Source organism: Lycium ferocissimum, chromosome 10, assembly GCF_029784015.1.
Source record: "Lycium ferocissimum isolate CSIRO_LF1 chromosome 10, AGI_CSIRO_Lferr_CH_V1, whole genome shotgun sequence".
Lineage (NCBI taxonomy): Eukaryota > Viridiplantae > Streptophyta > Magnoliopsida > Solanales > Solanaceae > Lycium > Lycium ferocissimum.
Genome location: NC_081351.1, coordinates 51828759 through 51849218, shown reverse-complemented (window position 1 = coordinate 51849218; position 20460 = coordinate 51828759). Strand labels below are relative to the sequence as shown.

The 20460-nt window shown below is 35.7% G+C and overlaps 2 protein-coding genes and 1 long non-coding RNA gene across 3 annotated transcripts; 1 reads left to right on the top strand and 2 right to left on the bottom strand.

Annotated features, from left to right (window-relative positions):
• The first annotated feature begins 4998 nt into the window (after positions 1-4998).
• Positions 4999-8694, top strand: LOC132034251 (multiple C2 domain and transmembrane region protein 6). The gene has a single exon (XM_059424541.1). It carries the CDS (start codon positions 5349-5351, stop codon positions 8379-8381), a length of 3033 nt encoding a protein of 1010 aa, XP_059280524.1. The 5' UTR covers positions 4999-5348; the 3' UTR covers positions 8382-8694.
• Positions 8695-8766: 72 nt separating this feature from the next.
• On the bottom strand, positions 8767-20413 carry LOC132034252 (uncharacterized). Its single transcript, XM_059424542.1, has 11 exons — positions 20111-20413; positions 19671-19709; positions 16174-16265; positions 12418-12667; positions 12127-12246; positions 11975-12050; positions 11191-11399; positions 10920-11028; positions 10186-10278; positions 9651-9811; positions 8767-9489 (listed from the first exon to the last, which is right to left on the bottom strand). Exons 1-11 carry the CDS (start codon positions 20270-20272, stop codon positions 8929-8931), a joined length of 1872 nt encoding a protein of 623 aa, XP_059280525.1. The 5' UTR covers positions 20273-20413; the 3' UTR covers positions 8767-8928.
• On the bottom strand, positions 17017-19423 carry LOC132034254 (uncharacterized). The gene is made up of 2 exons (XR_009409006.1): positions 18940-19423; positions 17017-18458 (listed from the first exon to the last, which is right to left on the bottom strand). It is a non-coding gene; the product is annotated as an uncharacterized LOC132034254 (long non-coding RNA).
• Positions 20414-20460: the final 47 nt, after the last annotated feature.

Here is a 20460-nt window from a genome sequence, read left to right as displayed (position 1 = left end):
ATGGTTTCAAAAATTTTAAGGCCCCGTTTGGACATGGTTTGAAACCATGGTTTGAAAACCATGTTTAGACATGCAATTTGGATATTTTAAGTTGTATTTTTTCTTATAGACATAAAATTCCCATCAAATTATGAAAACTATCAAAACATTCTCAATTCTTATACAATCTTACCAAATGAGCAAGTCGTTAAGTCATATAACAAAATTAAGACACTTTCTTAAGGCCTTTCAAAAAAATACAACATCAATTAATTAAACTTTAATTCAATAAAAACGAAAATTTAATATGAATAGTAATGTAACTACTCTTTAATATAGTTCTCCCACATAAATTAAAACTTGATAGACATAAATAAAGGTTGGTGGATGTTAATGAGATTGGTAAATGATTGATGGGGTAATTGTTAAAAATATATACCAACTTATGAGTCTTTTTTTACAAAATATAAACTTATGGGTTAAATTTTAGATTTAAAAAAAAGTTGAAACCATGGTTTCAAACCCCAAATCATGCCTTTTTGGATAATTTGGGATTTGAAACCATGAGTAAAAATGCATATCTAAACGCTGGTTTGGGGTCATGGTTTCAAACCATGATTTGAAAACGCATGGCCAAACGCCTACTAAATATAAACACCCATAAGTTTATATTTTGTAAAAAAAAAAAAATTAAAAAAAATCATAAGTTGATAGATATTTTTAACAATTACTCCCACCAATCATTTACCAACCTTTATTTATATCTATCATGTGAGAGGATTATATTAAAAAGTAGTTACACTACTATTCATGTTAATTTTTTTTTTATTGAACTAAATTTTGATCAATTAATGTTGTATTTTTTAGAAAAGCCTTAAAGCAATATCAATTTTGTTATATTTAATTTCGCTCATTTAGTAAAGATTGTATTTGAATGAGAATATTTTGATAGTTTTCAAAACTTGTGAATTTTTATGTCTATAAGAAAAAATTCAACTTAAGAAATTTTAATTGCATGACCAAACATAATTTCAAATCATGATTTCATCTCATGGTTTCAAATCATATCCAAACGGCTACTAAGTGAAAAAGGACTTAATTATGGTGCAAGTACATTTAACAACAGAAAGTGGAGTGATTGGGTCATTCATGTCAGTATTTCATTGTCCTTTTGAATGAGAATGATTCTAAAGTGTATACTGAGAAGATACTCTTTAGCAAGATCACGTTTATCAACACCATATTTTTCCATCAGGAGATGGAACCTTTAATAAAGTTAAACTATACATATGGATCTGCTTATAATAGTGCAATCAAATAATAGAGGAAGAAAAATAAATAAAGTGAATGATAAAAGGCAAGAGGTAGGATGATCTATGATTTAATGTACAACCTAGAGTAGTGCATCATCACTTTATAATAGTGTATCATCACTTTATTCATTCTTTTCCTTGCAGGCTCCAACTCAAAACTTCACATCAAACGTACATCCTTGTCTAGAAAAGGCCATGGCAATTTTTATTGATTCTTATTAACGAATATACTTCTTTCATAATAAAGAATTTCTGATTCTTCTTTAATAAATATATTCAATGAGGATTCCTAAGTTATTCCTACATTCTTTTTGTAATTTTTTGTTATTGAAAATGACTGCATTGATACCATGAATCGAAGAACAACTAGTAGCTGTAATAGCGGGATCTAGTAATAGTACAAAAAAAAAAACACTTAAATTCGAAGAATCATTGATTGATTCAAGGGCTTACTTGATGTTAAGCTTTACACTTAGTTTGAGTTCATATAAAACAGTAGTTGTGTACTATGAAAAAAATATTTAAAGGTAAATAAATCACAAGATAAAGTCAATACTATTGTTGTTTATAGCAAAAAAAAATAAAAAAATAACAACGACAATAATAACAATAATAATAATAACAATAAAAACAACTACAGTAGTAGTAATAATAATAATAATAATAACAACGACAGTCAACAACGACAATAACAATAAAAATAATAACAACGACAATAATAAAGTAATAATAAGAACAATATAAACAATAAAGATAACAATAAAGATAACAATAACGATAACAATAATAATAAATACTAATAGTAATGGAGAATAATATAATACTAATGAATTATTGCAGTAATTGGTATAATCTGAAAAAATAGTCCAACAAATGAAAGTGACCGTCCATCGTCTTCTTTTGCTTCATAAATGGTCAATTCCTTTGAGAAAATATTCCACCACAATGATATGTATAAATTAATAAAGTGTACCATTTGAAAGAGCAATATGAAAGTGATAATACTGGCAGAAACTTCGAGAGAATTGTTTATCTATAGTTTGTTGACTTTTTGACTCCTCGTGAATTATTTTAATTCTATAAAAAAAAAAAAAAAAAAAACGAAGAAACAGAAAACTATGGTGTTTGGCTAATCAACAACCTAGGTGGTGATAGCTATGTTAATTATAGGAAAATGGGCGTCCCTAAGACCTTTTGAAAGGGAAAGAAAATGCTTTTTCGGCTATATTTTCACAAATAATGTGCTTTGTCCCTTTCTCCGTGTTTATATGTCAAATCAAAATACATAACAAGTGCTTTTATATATAATTTTATGATTTAACAGACATTAATGCATTTTAATTTTAATATTTTTTTAATTATGATATATTGATCTGAAATTGGAAATTGAGTTAGTAAAGTTGAATTATTTGTACATAGTTTAAAAAGGAACTACAGTTTTAATTTTGTCCTACTATTCTCCAATATGTATGTTTAGTATTTAATGGCAGTTTTTTTTTTTTTTTTTCGATTGTCATCTTTACTTTATTGAATTGTGTACATGGTACCCCAATTTTTTATAGACATGCAGAAAAGAAATGATATAGAGGATATTTTAAAAATTAATTTATGAACGAAAACGTGTTCTCAATCCTCAAAGGCTGATCAAAGGATTAAGTTCAAGGCACGTTACTTTTCTAGGAAATTGAGATTAGGAAAATACTTATTTTACTTCACAAATAAGATTTATTTGTTCTATAATAAGGGGTGTATATCCACTAAAATAATTATTTATTAGAATAAAAATAAAGGCATTTAAAATACTCAATTGAGATAAAAGGGGAAGGGGGTGTCAAAGTAGGGGAAGATATTTTACTTTTGAATTAATATTCGAGGAAGAAAATGATAAGAAACACCCAATTTTTCAAGCTCTTAATGCGAGTAAACGTTCCTTTTCGACCGAGATAAAGTATCACACTGGCGATATGAATCCAAACAATGACTCCGTAATTTCTTTTGAAATAAAATCAAGAAATTAAATTACAAAAGTAATACTAGAATTAAAAGTTATTAGTAAAAGTCATATAAAGTCGAGAAAAGAAACGACAACGACGACGACCACTAATAATAATATAAAATAAAATAAAGAAGGTGGAGTGTCACTCAAATTTGAATGTCCTCATAAATCTTATCCTCCGTGGTAGTGTGTCGAGATATGGACGTCACTTTTGGGTACTAAAGATATGAAGTTCCTAATGCCCCGTTTTACTTTTTTTGGAATTTTGAAGGTGGAGTTGTGTTTGATCATAGTTTTTGAAATTATAGTTTTTGGTGAAATTTAATTGTAAAAAAATGAAAAAAGTGATTTTTTTTTTAAAAATAAGTTTTTTGAGTTTTTGGTATTCCGGAATACAAGTTGTATTCAGAATTCTCATGGCCAAACTCTGATTCCGGAAAAAAGTGAAAAAAAATTCCGGAATAAAGTGAATAATTCTTATGGCCAAACGGGGGCTAAAATTAATGAATAATCAAATACATTGAAAGAACATGATTGAGCACGGTTTTCCTAATTTTTGTCTTTCTTTTTCACTTGTTGTTTCCTTGACGGAAGCCATACAAGAATGATATTCTGCAAATAATACAAAAAATATTATGCAATAAATAATAAGATAAAATTATTTTCGTATAAAGATTAATCACTTTTAATTTTTTATAATCTTTGATTATTCTTATTCATATTCATATTCATATTCATATATTGCTAATGTACCACTTTCTATTATCTCTTTTATTTTACATAAAATAATATATAAATTCTCTTATAACTTGTATATGTCAACTATGTGGGGTCTAAAAAGACCGACCAAATATCGAATAAAGTATGCTACAATAGTTCTTCTTATACAAATAGCTTAACACCTAAACGCATATTAACTTATGCAGAATTTTATGTTGAGAGTTCTATTAGCGTGATGAACTAAACTATCCCTTAATATACGCTAGGTAAATTTTTTGTCAGATGTTCTCGACAGGACACACACAACATGATTTAACTTTTAAAATCCTATTTTTTAAATTTTCAACCCGATTGTTATAGATACCCACTATAGAATTCAAGAATACCCTTTTTAACAGTCATCTAACTTAAATTCAAATAAAAAGATTTAAACTTATACTCGTCCGTCTCAAATTATTTATCGTGGTTACTAAAAATAGTTGTCTCAAATTTTTTTTTTTTTTTTTAGAAGTTTGAAACGCAATTAATTATTTCTTCCCAATTTTATCCTTAGTTAAAAAAAATTCATTAATAGATATGACACCAAAAATAGAGTAACATTTAATTTTATAATTTAAACATAAACAAAAATAAAAATAGTTAAATACCCCTCTCAATTAATACATTTTAAAGCTCGTGTGAAACAAAAAGTCACAAATAATTTGTGATGGAGGAGTAGTAGAAATGTCTAACTACCAAAGTTTCAATTTACTCCATCCTTAATCAAGATCTCGAGTTCGAGCCTCATTGGGTATGAAATCACCATTGTTAAGGAGTATTTTGCCCTCCAAAGTGGGACTACCTAACAGGAATCCGAATTAGTTGCACCCCAATACCGGTGCGAAATACAGGATGGAAAAAAAAAAGGTTCCACTTTCCAATTGCCTTATAACCCCAAAAAATGACTTCCTAGAACCTACCCTTGGGTATTGTGATTTAGGAGACTTTTGCTTTTTCCTTGTGTGTCATTATTTTATTTAGAATCAGAAGAGATATACTACAACATGAAAGACTTTGACAGGCCCCCACACCCACGCCACCCCACCCCACTTTCCACCAAAAATGCCTACCGAAATTTAACAATCTAATTCCTAGGCCCCCACCCCCATGCCCCAACACCCCCACCCTAACTCTTCCCTTGTTTTGCAATATCAATCTCCTTCACCGCCTACCCTGTCATCTCCATCTCTCTTTTTTCCTTCAATTCTACTCCTTACCCACCAACTAAGGGTGCTAAAAAGAACACTTTTTTGTCTCTTAATTATCTCCTACTCACCAAAGAACCAAACTTTCTTGCTTTAATGGCTAAGTTAATAGTTGAAGTTCTTGATGCAAGTGATCTGATGCCTAAAGATGGTCAAGGTTCAGCAAGTCCATTTGTTGAAGTAGACTTTGATGAACAACGTCAAAGAACTCAAACTAAAACCAAAGATCTCAACCCCCAATGGAATGAAAAACTTGTTTTCAGCATCAAGAATCCAAGAGAACTTGAACACCAAACTATCTCTGTTTCTGTTTATAATGACCAAAAACATGGTCACCACAAGAATTTTCTTGGTCGTGTTAAGATTTCTGGTTCTTCTATACCCTTTAATGACTCTGAAGCTTTAGTTCAGAGATACCCTCTTGATAAAAGAGGACTCTTTTCACATATTAAAGGTGATATTGCCTTAAGAATCTATGTTGGTGATGTTCCTGGTGGTGATAATGTTATTCCAGAGAGTTTTGCAGTGGAAACTGAGCAACAGAATGTGAATAGGGGTGAAGATAGGACAACCCCTTTTACTCCAATAGTGCAAGAAATTAACACAAACAACAACTTTGAAGAACAGTACATGAAGGAAACTGAAATCAAGATCAAGACGAAAAAAGAACCAGAGGTAAGGACTTTTCATTCTATTCCAGCACAGGCACCTGTGGCTGAGAAACCACCTGTGATGGTGGAGAGAAGGGCTGATTTTGCAAAGGCTGGTGGACCTGTGGCTAGTAATGTAATGCAGATGCAAATGCCTGGTGGTCCAAGGCCTGAATTTGGGTTAGTGGAAACTAGACCACCTTTGGCTGCTAGAATGGGGTATTGGGGTAGAGATAAAACTGCTAGTACTTATGATTTGGTTGAGCCGATGCATTTTTTGTATATTCATGTTGTGAAAGCTAGGGATCTTCCTGTTATGGATATATCTGGGAGTCTTGATCCTTATGTTGAGGTCAAACTTGGGAATTACAAAGGTGTTACTAAGCACTTTGAGAAGAATCAATACCCTGTATGGAACAGTGTTTTTGCTTTTTCTAAAGAAAGGCTGCAATCTAATTTGATTGAAGTTACTGTGAAAGATAAGGATGTTGGGAAGGATGATATTGTTGGCAAAGTTATGTTTGATATTGCTGAAGTCCCTGTTCGTGTTCCCCCGGATAGTCCTTTAGCTCCACAATGGTATAGGTTGGTGAATAAGAAAGGGGAGAAGGTTTCACAAGGTGAAATCATGCTTGCTGTTTGGATGGGAACTCAAGCTGATGAGGCTTTTCCTGATGCTTGGCATTCTGATGCTCATATGGCTACTCAACAAAATTTGGTTAATACAAGGTCCAAAGTGTATTTCTCCCCCAAATTGTATTATCTAAGAGTTCATGTTATTGAAGCTCAGGATCTTATACCATCGGATAGAAGCCGAATGCCTGAGGCGTATGTGAAGTTACAGCTTGGGCAGCAGGGCAGGACTACCAAGCCCTCACCGATGAGACACATTAATCCGGTGTGGAGTGAGGAGCTAATGTTTGTTGCATCTGAGCCTTTTGAGGAGCATTTGATAATAGATGTCGTGGATAGAGTTGGACAGGGAAAAGATGAAGTGCTCGGCAGGGCTATGATATCGGTTAGAGATATTCCCCCCAGACTTGAACATGTTAAGCTACCTGATGCTAAATGGTTCAATCTTCTCAAACCTTCTCATCATATGGCAGATGAAGACCAGAAGAAGAAAGAAGTGAAGTTTTCCAGCAAGATTCACCTTCGAATTTGGATAGATGCTGGTTACCATGTTCTTGATGAGTCCACTCATTTTAGCAGTGATCTTCAACCATCATCGAAGTACTTGAGAAAGCCTAGTATTGGGATTCTTGAATTAGGCATTCTCAGTGCCAAGAATCTGATGCCAATGAAGAGTAAAGAAGGTCGAATTACAGATGCATATTGTGTTGCTAAGTATGGGAACAAATGGGTTCGAACAAGAACACTCATCGACACTCTGGCTCCTCGATGGAACGAGCAGTTCTCTTGGGAAGTGTTTGATCCGTGTACTGTTGTCACCATTGGGGTTTTCGACAATTGTCACATAAATGGCGATGAAGCTAGAGATCAGAGGATTGGTAAGGTGAGAATTAGGTTATCGACTTTGGAAACCGATCGGATCTATACACATTTTTATCCATTGCTAGTACTTACACCCTCAGGTTTAAGGAAACATGGAGAGCTTCATTTGGCGATAAGGTTCACTTGTACAGCTTGGGTGAACATGGTAGCACAGTATGGGAGGCCATTGCTCCCAAAAATGCATTATGTGCAGCCCATTTCCGTTAGGCACATTGATTGGTTGCGCCACCAGGCAATGCAGATAGTGGCTGCCAGGCTGGCAAGGGCTGAGCCACCTCTAAGAAGGGAGGTTGTTGAGTATATGCTGGATGTGGATTACCATATGTTCAGCCTCAGAAGAAGCAAAGCTAATTTCTTTCGCATAATGTCACTGCTTTCTGGGATTTCGGCAGTTTGTAGATGGTTTGATGGCATTTGCTTCTGGAAAAACCCTTTGACAACTATCCTTGTCCATATGCTTTTCTTGATATTGGTTTGCTACCCGGAACTCATTTTGCCAACAATTTTCCTCTACCTGTTTGTAATTGGCTTGTGGAACTACAGGTTTAGGCCTAGAGCTCCACCTCACATGGATGCTCGCCTTTCGCAAGCTGAAAATGCTCACCCAGATGAACTGGATGAAGAATTTGATACGTTTCCAACTTCCCGGCCACCAGATGTTGTGAGAATGAGGTATGATCGGCTGAGGAGCGTGGCCGGGAGGGTGCAATCTGTGGTTGGAGATTTGGCAACACAAGGTGAAAGGGCACTTGCCATACTAAGCTGGCGGGATCCGAGGGCTACTGCTATATTTATAATCCTTGCATTGGTCTGGGCTGTGTTTCTATATGTTACTCCATTCCAAGTAGTTGCAGTGCTCATTGGCCTTTACTGGTTGCGCCATCCACGATTCAGGAGCAAGTTGCCATCAGTACCTGTCAACTTCTTCAAGAGATTACCATCTAAGTCTGATATGCTTCTGTGAGATGCTGGTAAATGTTCACCTTATCTATGTATTCAAGTGTAAAATAGAGAGATGGTTTCACTGAATAAGTGGGATAAAAGGCTGCTACAGAAGATACAAATGGAAGAGCAGTTTCCCTGTTCCCCCACTCCCCAGAATCCCTATTTACATAATGTACTTCCCACATTCTTCAAGCTCCTGTATTAGATAACAAGTCCTTTTTGTTTTTGGTTGATAATGGAATCATTCTATGAGGTTGTAGAATATAGTTGTTTGTACCCGTTTAGATGTAAAAAAGAATTGCATATCAAAGCTGATAGATAATGTTACCATCTTCAAGTCTCAAATTATTTTCATTGACAGTCTCAATTAATCTGGTTACAAGAGAAAAAACAGCACAGAGAAATTACTATTCCAGCAAAGTGTACAATAGCACATGGTTGACACAAAATCCATCACAGTAGCCGTTTCTACTGTCATAAAACAAACCAAAATGTCAAACTCTTGCACATCTGCCCTGAACTTTTGTGACTTCATAGAAAAAAGTTACAGATACAAAATTGATCTACTACTTAGATGACAAACTCCTAGATCCAAGATTCAAAAATAGAGCTACTATTGTGAACAAGCTCAATAATATTCCACTAAGAAGAGCTATATCAACAGAACTCCAAGCGCTTTGGCGATGACCTAAATCATCCTGTATTTGCTTCTCCTTAGACTCCGAGCTAGTTAAGTCCACCTTTTTGTGTGAATAATTCTTACGATTCCTCAGAAACCATCCGATTAAGTTTCTGCTACTGTGATTATCTTCCGTAGGGTCATTCTGCGGCAGTGTTGTTGCTGCTTCTTGAGTGCTTTGACTGCAGCAACCACCAGATGTTGCAGAGCAAGGTTCTTGCTCTTTTGAACAGGCACAAGCTTCTTCTGAAAGGGCGCATGGGGAGCACCTTTCATCGAAACTCTCATGTGAGCGGACATCCTTATTATTATTTTGGCAGAGGATCTCGATCACTTCTCCAAAGACTGACCATCTACCTACAGATGTTATTTTCACCCTAGCTGAGGTACCCAGCATGCTTTCTGGACCAATCACCAGGACCTGAATGTATCCCTTAGTGTGTCCCACCTACACCATTGGGGGAAACAAAGAGAGTTAGCTATATGCATCTAACATGCAAAATCACACGACAAGTCATTCAAGAAATGAAATGGCAGCATTATTGGCAAGTAATATGAAAATAGCATTATGAAACAATAGCAGTTATCCTCTGGCTTTATCATACTTACCAAATGAACTCCATCTGAAGCTATATCAGTAATCCATATTCTCTCTACTTTCCCGTCCATTCCAGTATATGGAGTAAAGGACTCGAATACAGCAGTTAATTCACGGCTCCGTTGCTTCACCACATTACTAGGAACCTTTTTCATCCTTGCAGCAGGAGTGCCTGACATAGATTTGTGATAAACACAGAAGTACCAACATTAAGCAGGTTATGAAGATCAGTCTTTAAAAATAGATTACTAGATATATGTCTGTATAAGTGCATTTAGTTCCTACTTATTGCATATAACCGGATAGCAAGCAAATAATTGAAATCCATGCATATCCTGAAGTGCGCTTGCTGATATAATTATCCAGAATGTGTACTGCTAAAGAAAAAGCTTCACATCCCTCACTTGATGCAATAACTAGAGCTTTTTGCTGTAATTCTCTTCAGAGTTGTGGATCAAGAGAAATAAGAGATCTTTTTTCCTTTATTTTCCTCCCTCACTGGTATATCTAGATAAATAACAATTGAAAAACTGAAAAGCAACATACCGGGCCTAGGGTAGAACTGTGATATATGAACTTGAGCAAGCTTGTAGTCCTTAATAAGGTCAACTGTGTGAGCAAAATCTTCATCAGTTTCACCTGCAATGCAACGAAAATGGTAACAAACTATTCGAAACATCACGCTTGGTGCAAGGTCTTTCCAGCAGCAGAATTGATCAAAACTTATCTAGGTTTAAGGCTAAACTCTTGATGATTTGGCGAAACCATAGTAAAAATCAAAATATTGCATAATATTTCAGTTTGATAGTCTGGGCTCCAACACAATGAGCAGTAGAGCAGCTGCCAACGATCTTGACACTCTCGAAAAAAGTGATAAACAAATGGAATAATTTCCCCTTTTTACAGTAGCTATGAGGAATACAAATCAAGCATTTGTTTTATAAAAGAAGAAAGAAAGCTGTTTCATTTCCTTGCTCAGAAAAATCCCTTTCTGAAATCAGGCTTCAATTTAGTTGATTCCAAAGCACACTACTTAAACATGGAGTGGACTACAGTGTCTCCAAGTTCCTATTGCACTAAAATGAAGAGTTGGGGTGGATACTTAAAATGCCGTCAGATGCGTGTTGGATCATCCAATAGTGCATGTTGGAGGATCCTACAGGGGTGCGGCAACATTTTTCGAGAGTCCTAGCAAAATAGCTTCTAACTTGTGGAGACAAGAATCAGGTCCGCATACTTATTCGCAACATCTTACTAGGCTGCAAAATGTGTAGACATACCAGGAAATCCACATATAATATCCGTTGCAATCTGCATCCCAGGGACCAGTTCCATTAATGTATCCACCACCTTCCTGAAGTCGCCGACAGTGTATTCACGGTTCATGGCCTGAAATTGACGAACAGAGAAAATAGAGTTTTATGATAAAAAAAAAAAATTGTGGCAATAATATTATTTTATGAGGGCAAGCAAAGGGGTATTTCACAAGGGTTATCCAACACCAAAAAGAAAGTTAATAAATGGATTAATGTCTATGTAATTCAAACTTACACTCAAGACTGAATCACTACCCGACTGAACTGGCACATGAAGAAAAGTATACACACACGGATGACGTAAGACATCAGCTATCTCCTTCAAGTGCTCAAGAATATAAGGAGGGTTGGTCATCCCAATTCGGAGCATTGTACTTCCGTTCGGAGGAAGCTCTGCAACTAAAGCATTCAATAGAATAGGAAGATTAACTCCAATGTCGCGACCTGCAAAATAGAGAAAACACAAGTGCTTTACATTCTTGATAGACTAAGCCTGTTAGGCTTGTGCCCTACACTTAAATATGTTACAAGACTAGCATTATCACCAGCTATTGGCTTTTCTACCATTCACAGCTTGAGTTTATAGCCAATACTACTGTACTGACTAAATCAAGATAATATGTACAAAGTCGCTAGATATAGGTAGGTATAAAGGATACAATTTTAAACATGTTCATTTTTTGGTTACTTAGTGCTTAATAATTGTTACTCCCTCCATTCTAAAAAGAATATGACACTATTTCCTTATTAATCCGTTCCAAAAAGAATGACACCTTTCTAAAATTGAAAACAATTTAACTTGAAGTTCCTATGTTTAACACCAAAAGTTTTAAAAGTCCTCTATAGCCACACAAATGTTATGACATAATTATGACCACAATTTTCAAGAGTCTTCCATTCTTTCTAAAACTCCATGCCAGTCAAACCACACTATATAAATTGTAGAGTACCCACAAAAACAAAACCACATCTATTTCTTCCAAAGCTTGAACTAAGAAAACAAAAACTTAGAAGTTTACCATATGCCCCGGTGTCTTCACTACTCAACCAGATCTCCCTCACTCCATCAGCAATGACATTTTTGACTCGGCCCACCTAAATTCAGATTCCGAATCAAAAAGCTAGAAAACTCAAAATACAGGTTTTTCTACTCATATAATGAAGAACTTACAAGGCTGTCAACTGTGTAACTTCCTAAATGACCACGGGCATGCTTCGTCTTGCAATAAGTACAAGCACCTAAACAACCAACATTTATTGGAAGAATCTCAACAAACTTGTTCTTTCGGACCTGTAAGATACATTAAATGGTTTAGATAGAAAATAGATAGAGTGGAACCAAGATATGGGTAACTGATTTTTACTGTAATAAATCAAGCTGGTCGTAAACTCAAAATAAATATTTTCTTTTGTTTGATAAAGGTTTCAACTCAAAGAATAGAAAATTATTTCAAATTTGCACCTTTGGAAGATCAAGTGCTGGTAATGTCTTCCGGGTTAGTAGCCGAACTTCATGACCTTTCAAAGTCTCTTCCACAACCTCAACCACACGGTCAATCTGCTGAACTCCTACTATACTAACTCCATCTAGCTCTTTCAGATTACGGCTTCCTTGAGGAACACAACCTGCGACTACCAATGGCTTTTTTGCACTTCTTCCTTTACTTATAAGCGTATCCATGGCAGACTGACTAGGAGATTTGACTGTGCAGCTGCATCATATGAGAGTATTAGCTGAAAGCCTGAAATTAGTTAGCAAATAATACAGAAAAGCTTCATTTAGAAGCCTGAGGTACAGCAGCCAGCAATAACCTGCTAAGCTTATGCATGCAAGCATGAAAACCTATTTGTAGACATTTGTTTAAGTTTTGTGCATGCTATTGCACTAGCATAATTACACCTATCTTTGGGAGAAAGCATAAAATCATGAAAATATGAACCAAAAAACGTGGATAACAGATGGTGGATACATTTGCATTGACATGAAAACTAAAAAGTGTGATTTAAATACCTTAATAAGAAAAAAAGGAATGACTTAAATCAAACCCAAGGAGTAATGGTCCTGTCTACGTGTGAAAACATCAATAACATGATCATTTTTTGATATCATCATCCCCCAATCCCCCTTTATCAAGGAGTCAACAGTGGTCTCTTCTCCCAGTTTGCTTCTTTGGTGACTCGAACTCACAACCTCGTGGTGGAAGTGGAGTTTGCTTGCCATTGGGCAACCTCACTTGTCAACGCCAATAACATGCTTCATGTACAAAATAAAACTTTGCTGATGCAAACCAGCGCCATCGCTTCTTATGGATAAAGGGAACCGACTTAAAAGAAGTGTGCGCTTTGATTTTTCTTCCTGCTTAAAGCCCCGGGAGGTTTGTTATTTTTTGCGGTTTTCACTTTTTAAGACAGTGGCCAATCCTTTGTGTGAAATCTGGCCCAAACACCATATGACGTTGAGGTAACAATTCTACACCAAATCCTAGTGATCATACATGATTCTATTTTCATTGTACAGTTGGTTTAAGTGGGTATTTTCAGTCCAACCCTCGCCACTATGTTGTTGAAGGCACGTGATGATACTTGTTGGGTACGTGTTGGTGTACTCATACTACACTTGCTGCAATTTTTGTGCAGATTCTCACCCTCGTACCAGTCAAGCTCGTGAATTGAGTGCTGAGGAGCTGATTGAGACTGTCGTAGTAAGCTGCTTGACCCCATCCACAGCACCCTGGAGTCTTTCTTTTATTCTATACACTGTTCTTATTATCCAGACAATTTATTTTTGTTGAGACACTTGTACCAGGGAAAAGGGTCAAATATATCTGATAGCTCCATGGGCAAGGATGGCGCTATAGAAGCCCTAAGAAGATCGTCGTCAAGGTCACAAGCTAAGGAGATGCAAGCCAAGGTTGCTAGGCTTCAATTGGAAATCAAAAAGATGCTTATCGTGGAAGAAAAGCCCAAGAACGAGTCCAAGAATTATGCAGAAGAATGGGCTAAATACTACACATATTTCATGATCCAAGTCCAAGCTCAAGAGGAGGAAGATTGGGCCCCACATGGAGCCCAAAAGAGCTTAAATTCAAGCCCACATGGGGCTGAAGTTTCTGCCCAGGAAAGGAATTAAATCCAACCCAAATTGGGTTGGAGAAAGTCACACGTACAAAGTGACTTTTTAGGCAACCTTCTCCTTATTCTATTAGGGAAGAAACTTGCCAATTATTTTACATGCTTTCCTAGTTTAATCCTAATTAGGTTTTAGTATTTAATTATTTCCATAAAAGTAGATTCTAATCCCATTCTATTTGGGATAAGTTTCCCCTATATATAGGGGTGGATTTTGTTATTTTCATTAGACAAATATTATTATTATTGAGAGTTTCTCTATTTTACACCTTTGTGTGGCTACTTTAAGAGGTAAGATTAATTCGTACTTGATATCTTTGGTTCTTATTCGTAAATTAAAGAAGGTAATTAGTCTTATACTAATTATTGTCTCTAATTTCTTCGAAATAGGGGTCTAGATCACCTTTTGATATAAGTTCTTGAATTGACTCTATTAGTATCTTAATTAGTCTTAATCCGCTAATTTTGAATACTAAGACCAATTAGGGTTCTTATCAGTTAATCTTGAAATTTGGGGATTTTATTCTTGAATTTCGCCTATCTTTACATTCTTGTCTTTAATCTTCGTATTTTCGCTTCTGCATTATAATCTTGTTTTGTTCAAGTAACCCGATTCTTATCAATATCCCTCCACTTTAGTCTATTGGCTAACTTTGTCCTTCGTTAGCCAAAGTAGTCAAATATACCCCTCCGTTAAAGTATACACATATACCTTTTAGTGGATGGAAATCCCCAAATCAGTTAAAATTACCCATTTAACTAAAATTACCCATGCCCCATAAATTTGACCCGACCCGCCCCAAAAAATAATTTCGCCCCACCCTTATATACCCCTCTACTTTATTTTATTATTTTTTGGTAGAAAACGAACCTGACAAAGAAAAGGGTGCAGTGTCGGTCGCCATGAGAGGAAAATGAGCAGTAGATACAAACACTGAAGAACAAAATGATGAATTTCCTTTTTTCCTGTAGAGATGAGGTTATACAAGGATAGATTCATAAAAGCTCTTCCTTTTTTGCCCCAAAATCAGATAAGGAGCCGATTGTATTATTATTATACAAGAATAGATATAGATATATAAACTAATTGTGTCCACTAATAATAATTAGGGGTCCTTTGGTCCAAAGACAAGTTATGTTGGTATTAGTTATGGTATCATTATTTCTTATTCATGTTTGGTGGTTGTATTAAAATTAATTTATATTGTATTGAATAGTGGGGTATAAGTATAAAAATAATACTGATATTGTTAATGTGGTGGTCTATGTATAAAAATAGTGAGTCCTAAATAGGATGTATAAATAATACTGATATTGGGGTGAAATTATTTTTGGGGTCGGGTTGGGTCTAATTTATGGGCATGGGTAATTTTAGTTAAATGGGTAATTTTGGCTGATTTGGGTATTTCCATCCACTCAAGGGTATATGTTTATACTTTGGCTAACAAAGGGGTATATTTGACTACTTTGGCTAACAGAGGGGTATATTTGACTACTTTGGCTAACGGAGGGCAAAGTTAGCCAATAAACTAAAGTAGAGGGGTATATTTGACCTTTTTCCCTTTATATTACTGTTCATAGAAGCTCATGACTTGTATTACAAGATTCTGGGGGTGTTCCGGTCTTTCTGCACTGTACCTATTTTAAAACTTGTTATCTTTTGGCATCTTCTGCTTTTAGACTTATTCGCATCTCTTAAATTTCATGTTGTGGTTTTGAAATACTTTTGTGGTTCGCCTAACAGGCGAGGTTAGGTGGCGTCACAGCTTAGGTAACTTGGATCGTGACAATTATGTAATGACTTGTTTATTGAATTGCCATGGTTTGCCCGGCTAGTGATAGTTGGGTGTCATCACGGCTTAAGGGGGAATTGGGTCATGACAGATGTCATCCCTAATTAAGCGATGAAGACGAAATAGATGCAGAGTAGCAGAGACACCAGAAGCCATCAGCTCTAATCTTCTTAACAAATATTTGTTTTTAGTTGTGTAAATGTTTCAACTTACAAATCAAAATTGAGCAAAGCTTTCTTTTTTCCAGATGAAAATCGAAGACAAGTATGCATATTGAAAAAAGGAAAACATCTCACGTATTTATCATCCAGAGGTCTGCCTCATCAGGGTTATCACTCAGAGCATAACCAAAAGCTGAAAGCTGACCAGCCATATATTCAGAATCACTCTGCAGAAGAATCAGGAAATAAGACAATTCAACAAATGCAAAAAGAGCTTATATTTAGTTGACAATAGCTGAGCTAAATAGATGCAGGGGCCTCTCAGAAATTGTCCAGCTAAGTGGTTCTATATAATTTCTAGCTTTTAGTTTGCTGGCTTGTTACCTCTGAAAACTGAAACGATTTCTTATTTTGCTACTACAAGTCATTTAAAAATCATGCAGCTTTTTCCAGATTTCAGCTTATCCAGCATAGTTTTCTTACTTTGCTGTAGAAGGCAATAATATTCTGTAACAATCCTTAGTAGGCAACCCCTTGAAAGTTTCTTCCTTATTTCTCAACAAATAGCCTGTTTTATGGTACAAAGATTCATGAACTTTGATGGGTTTCTTAACTTAAAAGCAACTCCTATGTTTAGAATTCCAAAACAAGTTTTATTTTGAAGCTCTAAAATGCTTGACACCATTTTATGTGTATACAACTTTACAGAATTCAAACTCATTAATCAATTGAAATTTAAACTTTGAAGTGATGCTTTCTCTATCAAACAAACTTCTCAACCATTACGGTTGATATTTCTCTTCTACTATCACTAATCTTTGTGACAGGAGTTCACGGGTTCGAGCCGTGAAAACAGCCTCTTGTAGAAATGCAGGGTAAGGCTGCGTACAATAGACCCTTGGGGTCTGGCCCTTCCCGGACCCCGTGCATAGCGGGAGCTTAGTGCACCAGGCTGCCCTTTTTTTTTTTTTTTTTATCTTTATCACTAATCTTTGTGGTATTTGACAAGGCATGATTTAAGGAGTTGATTGGACTTATATCACTCGTGTCTAGTCAAATACCATAAGATATAATGAAAAGAAGGAGTACCTTCCTTCTTCAAATTCATCCTCTACAGCTTTTCTGCTTTTTATATCTGCACTGTACTATCTTAGCACTGTCCTTCCTTAATAAAATTACCTTACTTATAAAGCCTGCTTAGGTTCTCTTTTTTTGTATACAAGTAGTGCTGTTAAGGTCTCATTTCTTCAGTCTACTATCAGGGAACTCCAAGTTCTCTTTCAACAATCACAAAGCAGATATACACGTGAATCCCAAGCCTTACTTGTTCAGAGAATCAAAACCTGCAATTTCCAACTGGTCTTGCTGAAATTTAAAGCAGAGCTTAATGGATGAAAATAAGTAGGAAAACCATTATAAGAATATATCTGCTAGTCCTCCTGATATTCTATTTGCCCACTACAAAAGATGCCACTTAACTTTTTCCAGACTATCCAACGTCATACTCCTATATTTTACAATTCATTATCTGGCATCTGGATTTCTTTACCCTCATAGAAAAACCATAACTGCACATTAATCCCAAGTCTTTGTTTCTTATCAATCACATTGTTCTGATGAACTCTGAGAAACCCCTTCATTCAATGCATTTTGACCAAGCTTTGACGGGGAATAACTTGTTCAATCACGTCAAAGATTTTCTCTTTTTAATCCATCCAAAATAGAATTTGCAAACTGACAACTCTCTCCTACTAATTTTTTTTTAGAGCTTATGCTCCTACTTTCTAGTTCCAGCTACGTATACTATCTGGAAACGCCAAGATCTGTGATTTAGTACAAACTTTCACCAAAGCTTTCTACCACACTCTTTCACTGAAACTCAGAGTTCGCAATAGTCCGAGCTCCCTCTCATTACCTCAAAATAGTCTCAAGATATTCTGAGCTGCAAAATCTAGTCACTCACTGCCAGTAGGAGCAAATCTCCAACTTAAGACAACAAGAGCCTTGAAAATACTACACTTGCGAAACAGGAAAACATACTCCAGCCCAAATCTTTTTTTCCTTTGATAACCAAGAAATTCCTGAGAGTCAGCCAGCACACGATCCGAAACTCGATGCTAATGGGCCTGGCAATCTACCCTTATCTACTTAAATACAAGACTTTTGGTCGTCAGGAGGGCATGAACTAGTGATGTGCGCCTAAGCCACATATCATGGGTTGCACTGTTACAACTGATCCTGGATACATGTTAACCCTCATTTTTTAAGTAAGATGAAATTTAAAATAAAAGATATGCATCATTGAGTACCAATTTCTCGTATACACTATAGGTGCTCCATCAAATGGTTCTATACTAACAGAATTGATTTTGAATCGTGTAGACTCTTTTCTGTTAGTTGTTTTGCATTTTTTTTCCTTACTACAAGCTATGTTGCTCAGACTCTTCACTTTCGGTGCCGCACCCGTGTCGACACGACATGGGTGTGGGTGTGGGATCCGTACCCGATCTGGTCAACCAATTTTGGGTACTTTGACCAAAATCGAGGGAGAAATTCCGGACAGATTCAATGATTTATGTAATCAAAACAAAAATCTATGGTGAACTTGAAGAAAACGGAATAACTTGTATATAGAAATATCTATGTCACTCCTTTTCCTTTTATCTCCTTCCGAGATTCTCCTCTTGATCAATATTTTCTCCTCAAGCTTTCCACATAATATCTCAAAATTTAGGTTTTATAACTCTATTTTTAGGATTTTGAATTATTTTTGCCGAATCCCCGCACCCGTATCCGTACTGGATCCGTACCCTCGTATCTTAAAATTTAGATCGTGACGAATCCGACCTCTAGATCCGTACCCATATCCGACACCCGCACCCGAGTCCGAGCAACATAGACTACAAGTATAGTCACTAATATTGTCAAAAACAAAAGAAAAAGAAAACGTAAATAAAAGATCCCACTAACTTCTTCCTAACTACGGCTCTCAAACTCTACCTAAGGAAGACATCGTTTACATCAAAGGAACAAGCCTAACAACATTGCTTAGGCTCTCTTCCATGTTCCTCAGTCTTCGAATTCGATGGGTCGAGCAAGCCAAAGTAAGGGCCCTTACTCCTATATTATACAATTCACTATATGTCATCTGGGTTTGTTTACCTTCTTACAAAAACCATAAATGCACATTACTCCCAAGTATTTTTTCCGCTTACAAATCACATTTCCAACAAGTCTTTCTGAAAAAAAGTTAAGCCCTTAGATCAATAATAAGAACTACAAGGACGTAGAAATATTCCTTCCGTTTCAATTTGTTTGTATTACTTTCCTTTGTAGTCCATTTCAAAAAGAATGTCTCTTTCAAGTTTCCAATGTGTGTGTGTGTGTGTGTATATATATATATATATATCTTTCCTTTTACGGCAACTCTTCAATTCCGACTTTCCACATGTTTAAGAGCACAATATTAAAGGGGATTTTGATACATTCTACACATCTTTAGTCTAAGACCACAAGATTCAAAAGTATTATATTTAATTACTTGCCAAGTCAAAACCCGACAAACAAATTGAAACAGAGGGAGTATCATCTTTCTATTAACGTGTGCATAATTGAGGGAACACAATTTGTACCTGATTATGAGAACATCCAAATGTCTTGATGTAAATAGTCTGCAACATTCATATACACACACAAATAAATCATCATAATCAAACAAAAATACACAAGACAAGCTACAAAAAGCTAACTTTGATGAGTAATAGGAGCTCTTCAAAAAGATTTTTTTTAACTTACTCGGTCCCGAATAAGTGTCTTACTTTTCTTTTTGGCCTATCCCAAAAATACTGCATCTTTCTAAGTTTAATAAGTTACACAATTCAAACATCCTACATAGGCAAACTTAAAAACACAAGATTCAAAGGACATTTTTATACATTACACACATATTTAATTTAGGATCACGAAAAAAGCTTCTGTCCAGTTTATTATTGCCCAGTTTATTTTTGTTGTTAATCAAACTAAAACACTTAAACTGGAACGAAGTAAGTATTAAACAAAGATGACAGCTGACCTGAGTGCCAGGTATTTTGGGTGTAGGAGAGTCTTGAACTACTTTGGTTAAACCATTCTTTTTCCTTTGCTTTTTTGGATTGACTCCAACAGCTGCTGGTACCGGTAACCGGAAACCTGGAGGAACTCCGGTACCCACCAGCAAATCTTCAATATCTTCCATTTGTGAAAGGCACACCGGCAGAGAGTGTGTGTGTGTGTGTGTGTGTGTGTGCGCAGACGAGGAGAAGCTTTAGGGGTTTGGACTTACAACTGGTTTTGGTTCCCCCTTTTTTTTTTTTTGGCCCAAACAATATCTGGCAATTCGCAGGAACAAAAACATTTTTTTGCGCGGAGTGCCCTTCTTTTGGG

Coding starts and splice junctions, on each gene's coding strand:
- LOC132034252 (XM_059424542.1), bottom strand. CDS start 20,272: ATGGAAGATATTGAAGATTTGCTGGTGGGTACCGGAGTTCCTCCAGGT. Junction 12,247..12,417: donor CAGCACTTGATCTTCCAAAG/GTGCAAATTTGA, acceptor TGTATCTTACAG/GTCCGAAAGAACAAGTTTGT. Junction 11,400..11,974: donor TGAAGACACCGGGGCATATG/GTAAACTTCTAA, acceptor TCTATTTTGCAG/GTCGCGACATTGGAGTTAAT.
- LOC132034251 (XM_059424541.1), top strand. CDS start 5,349: ATGGCTAAGTTAATAGTTGAAGTTCTTGATGCAAGTGATCTGATGCCT.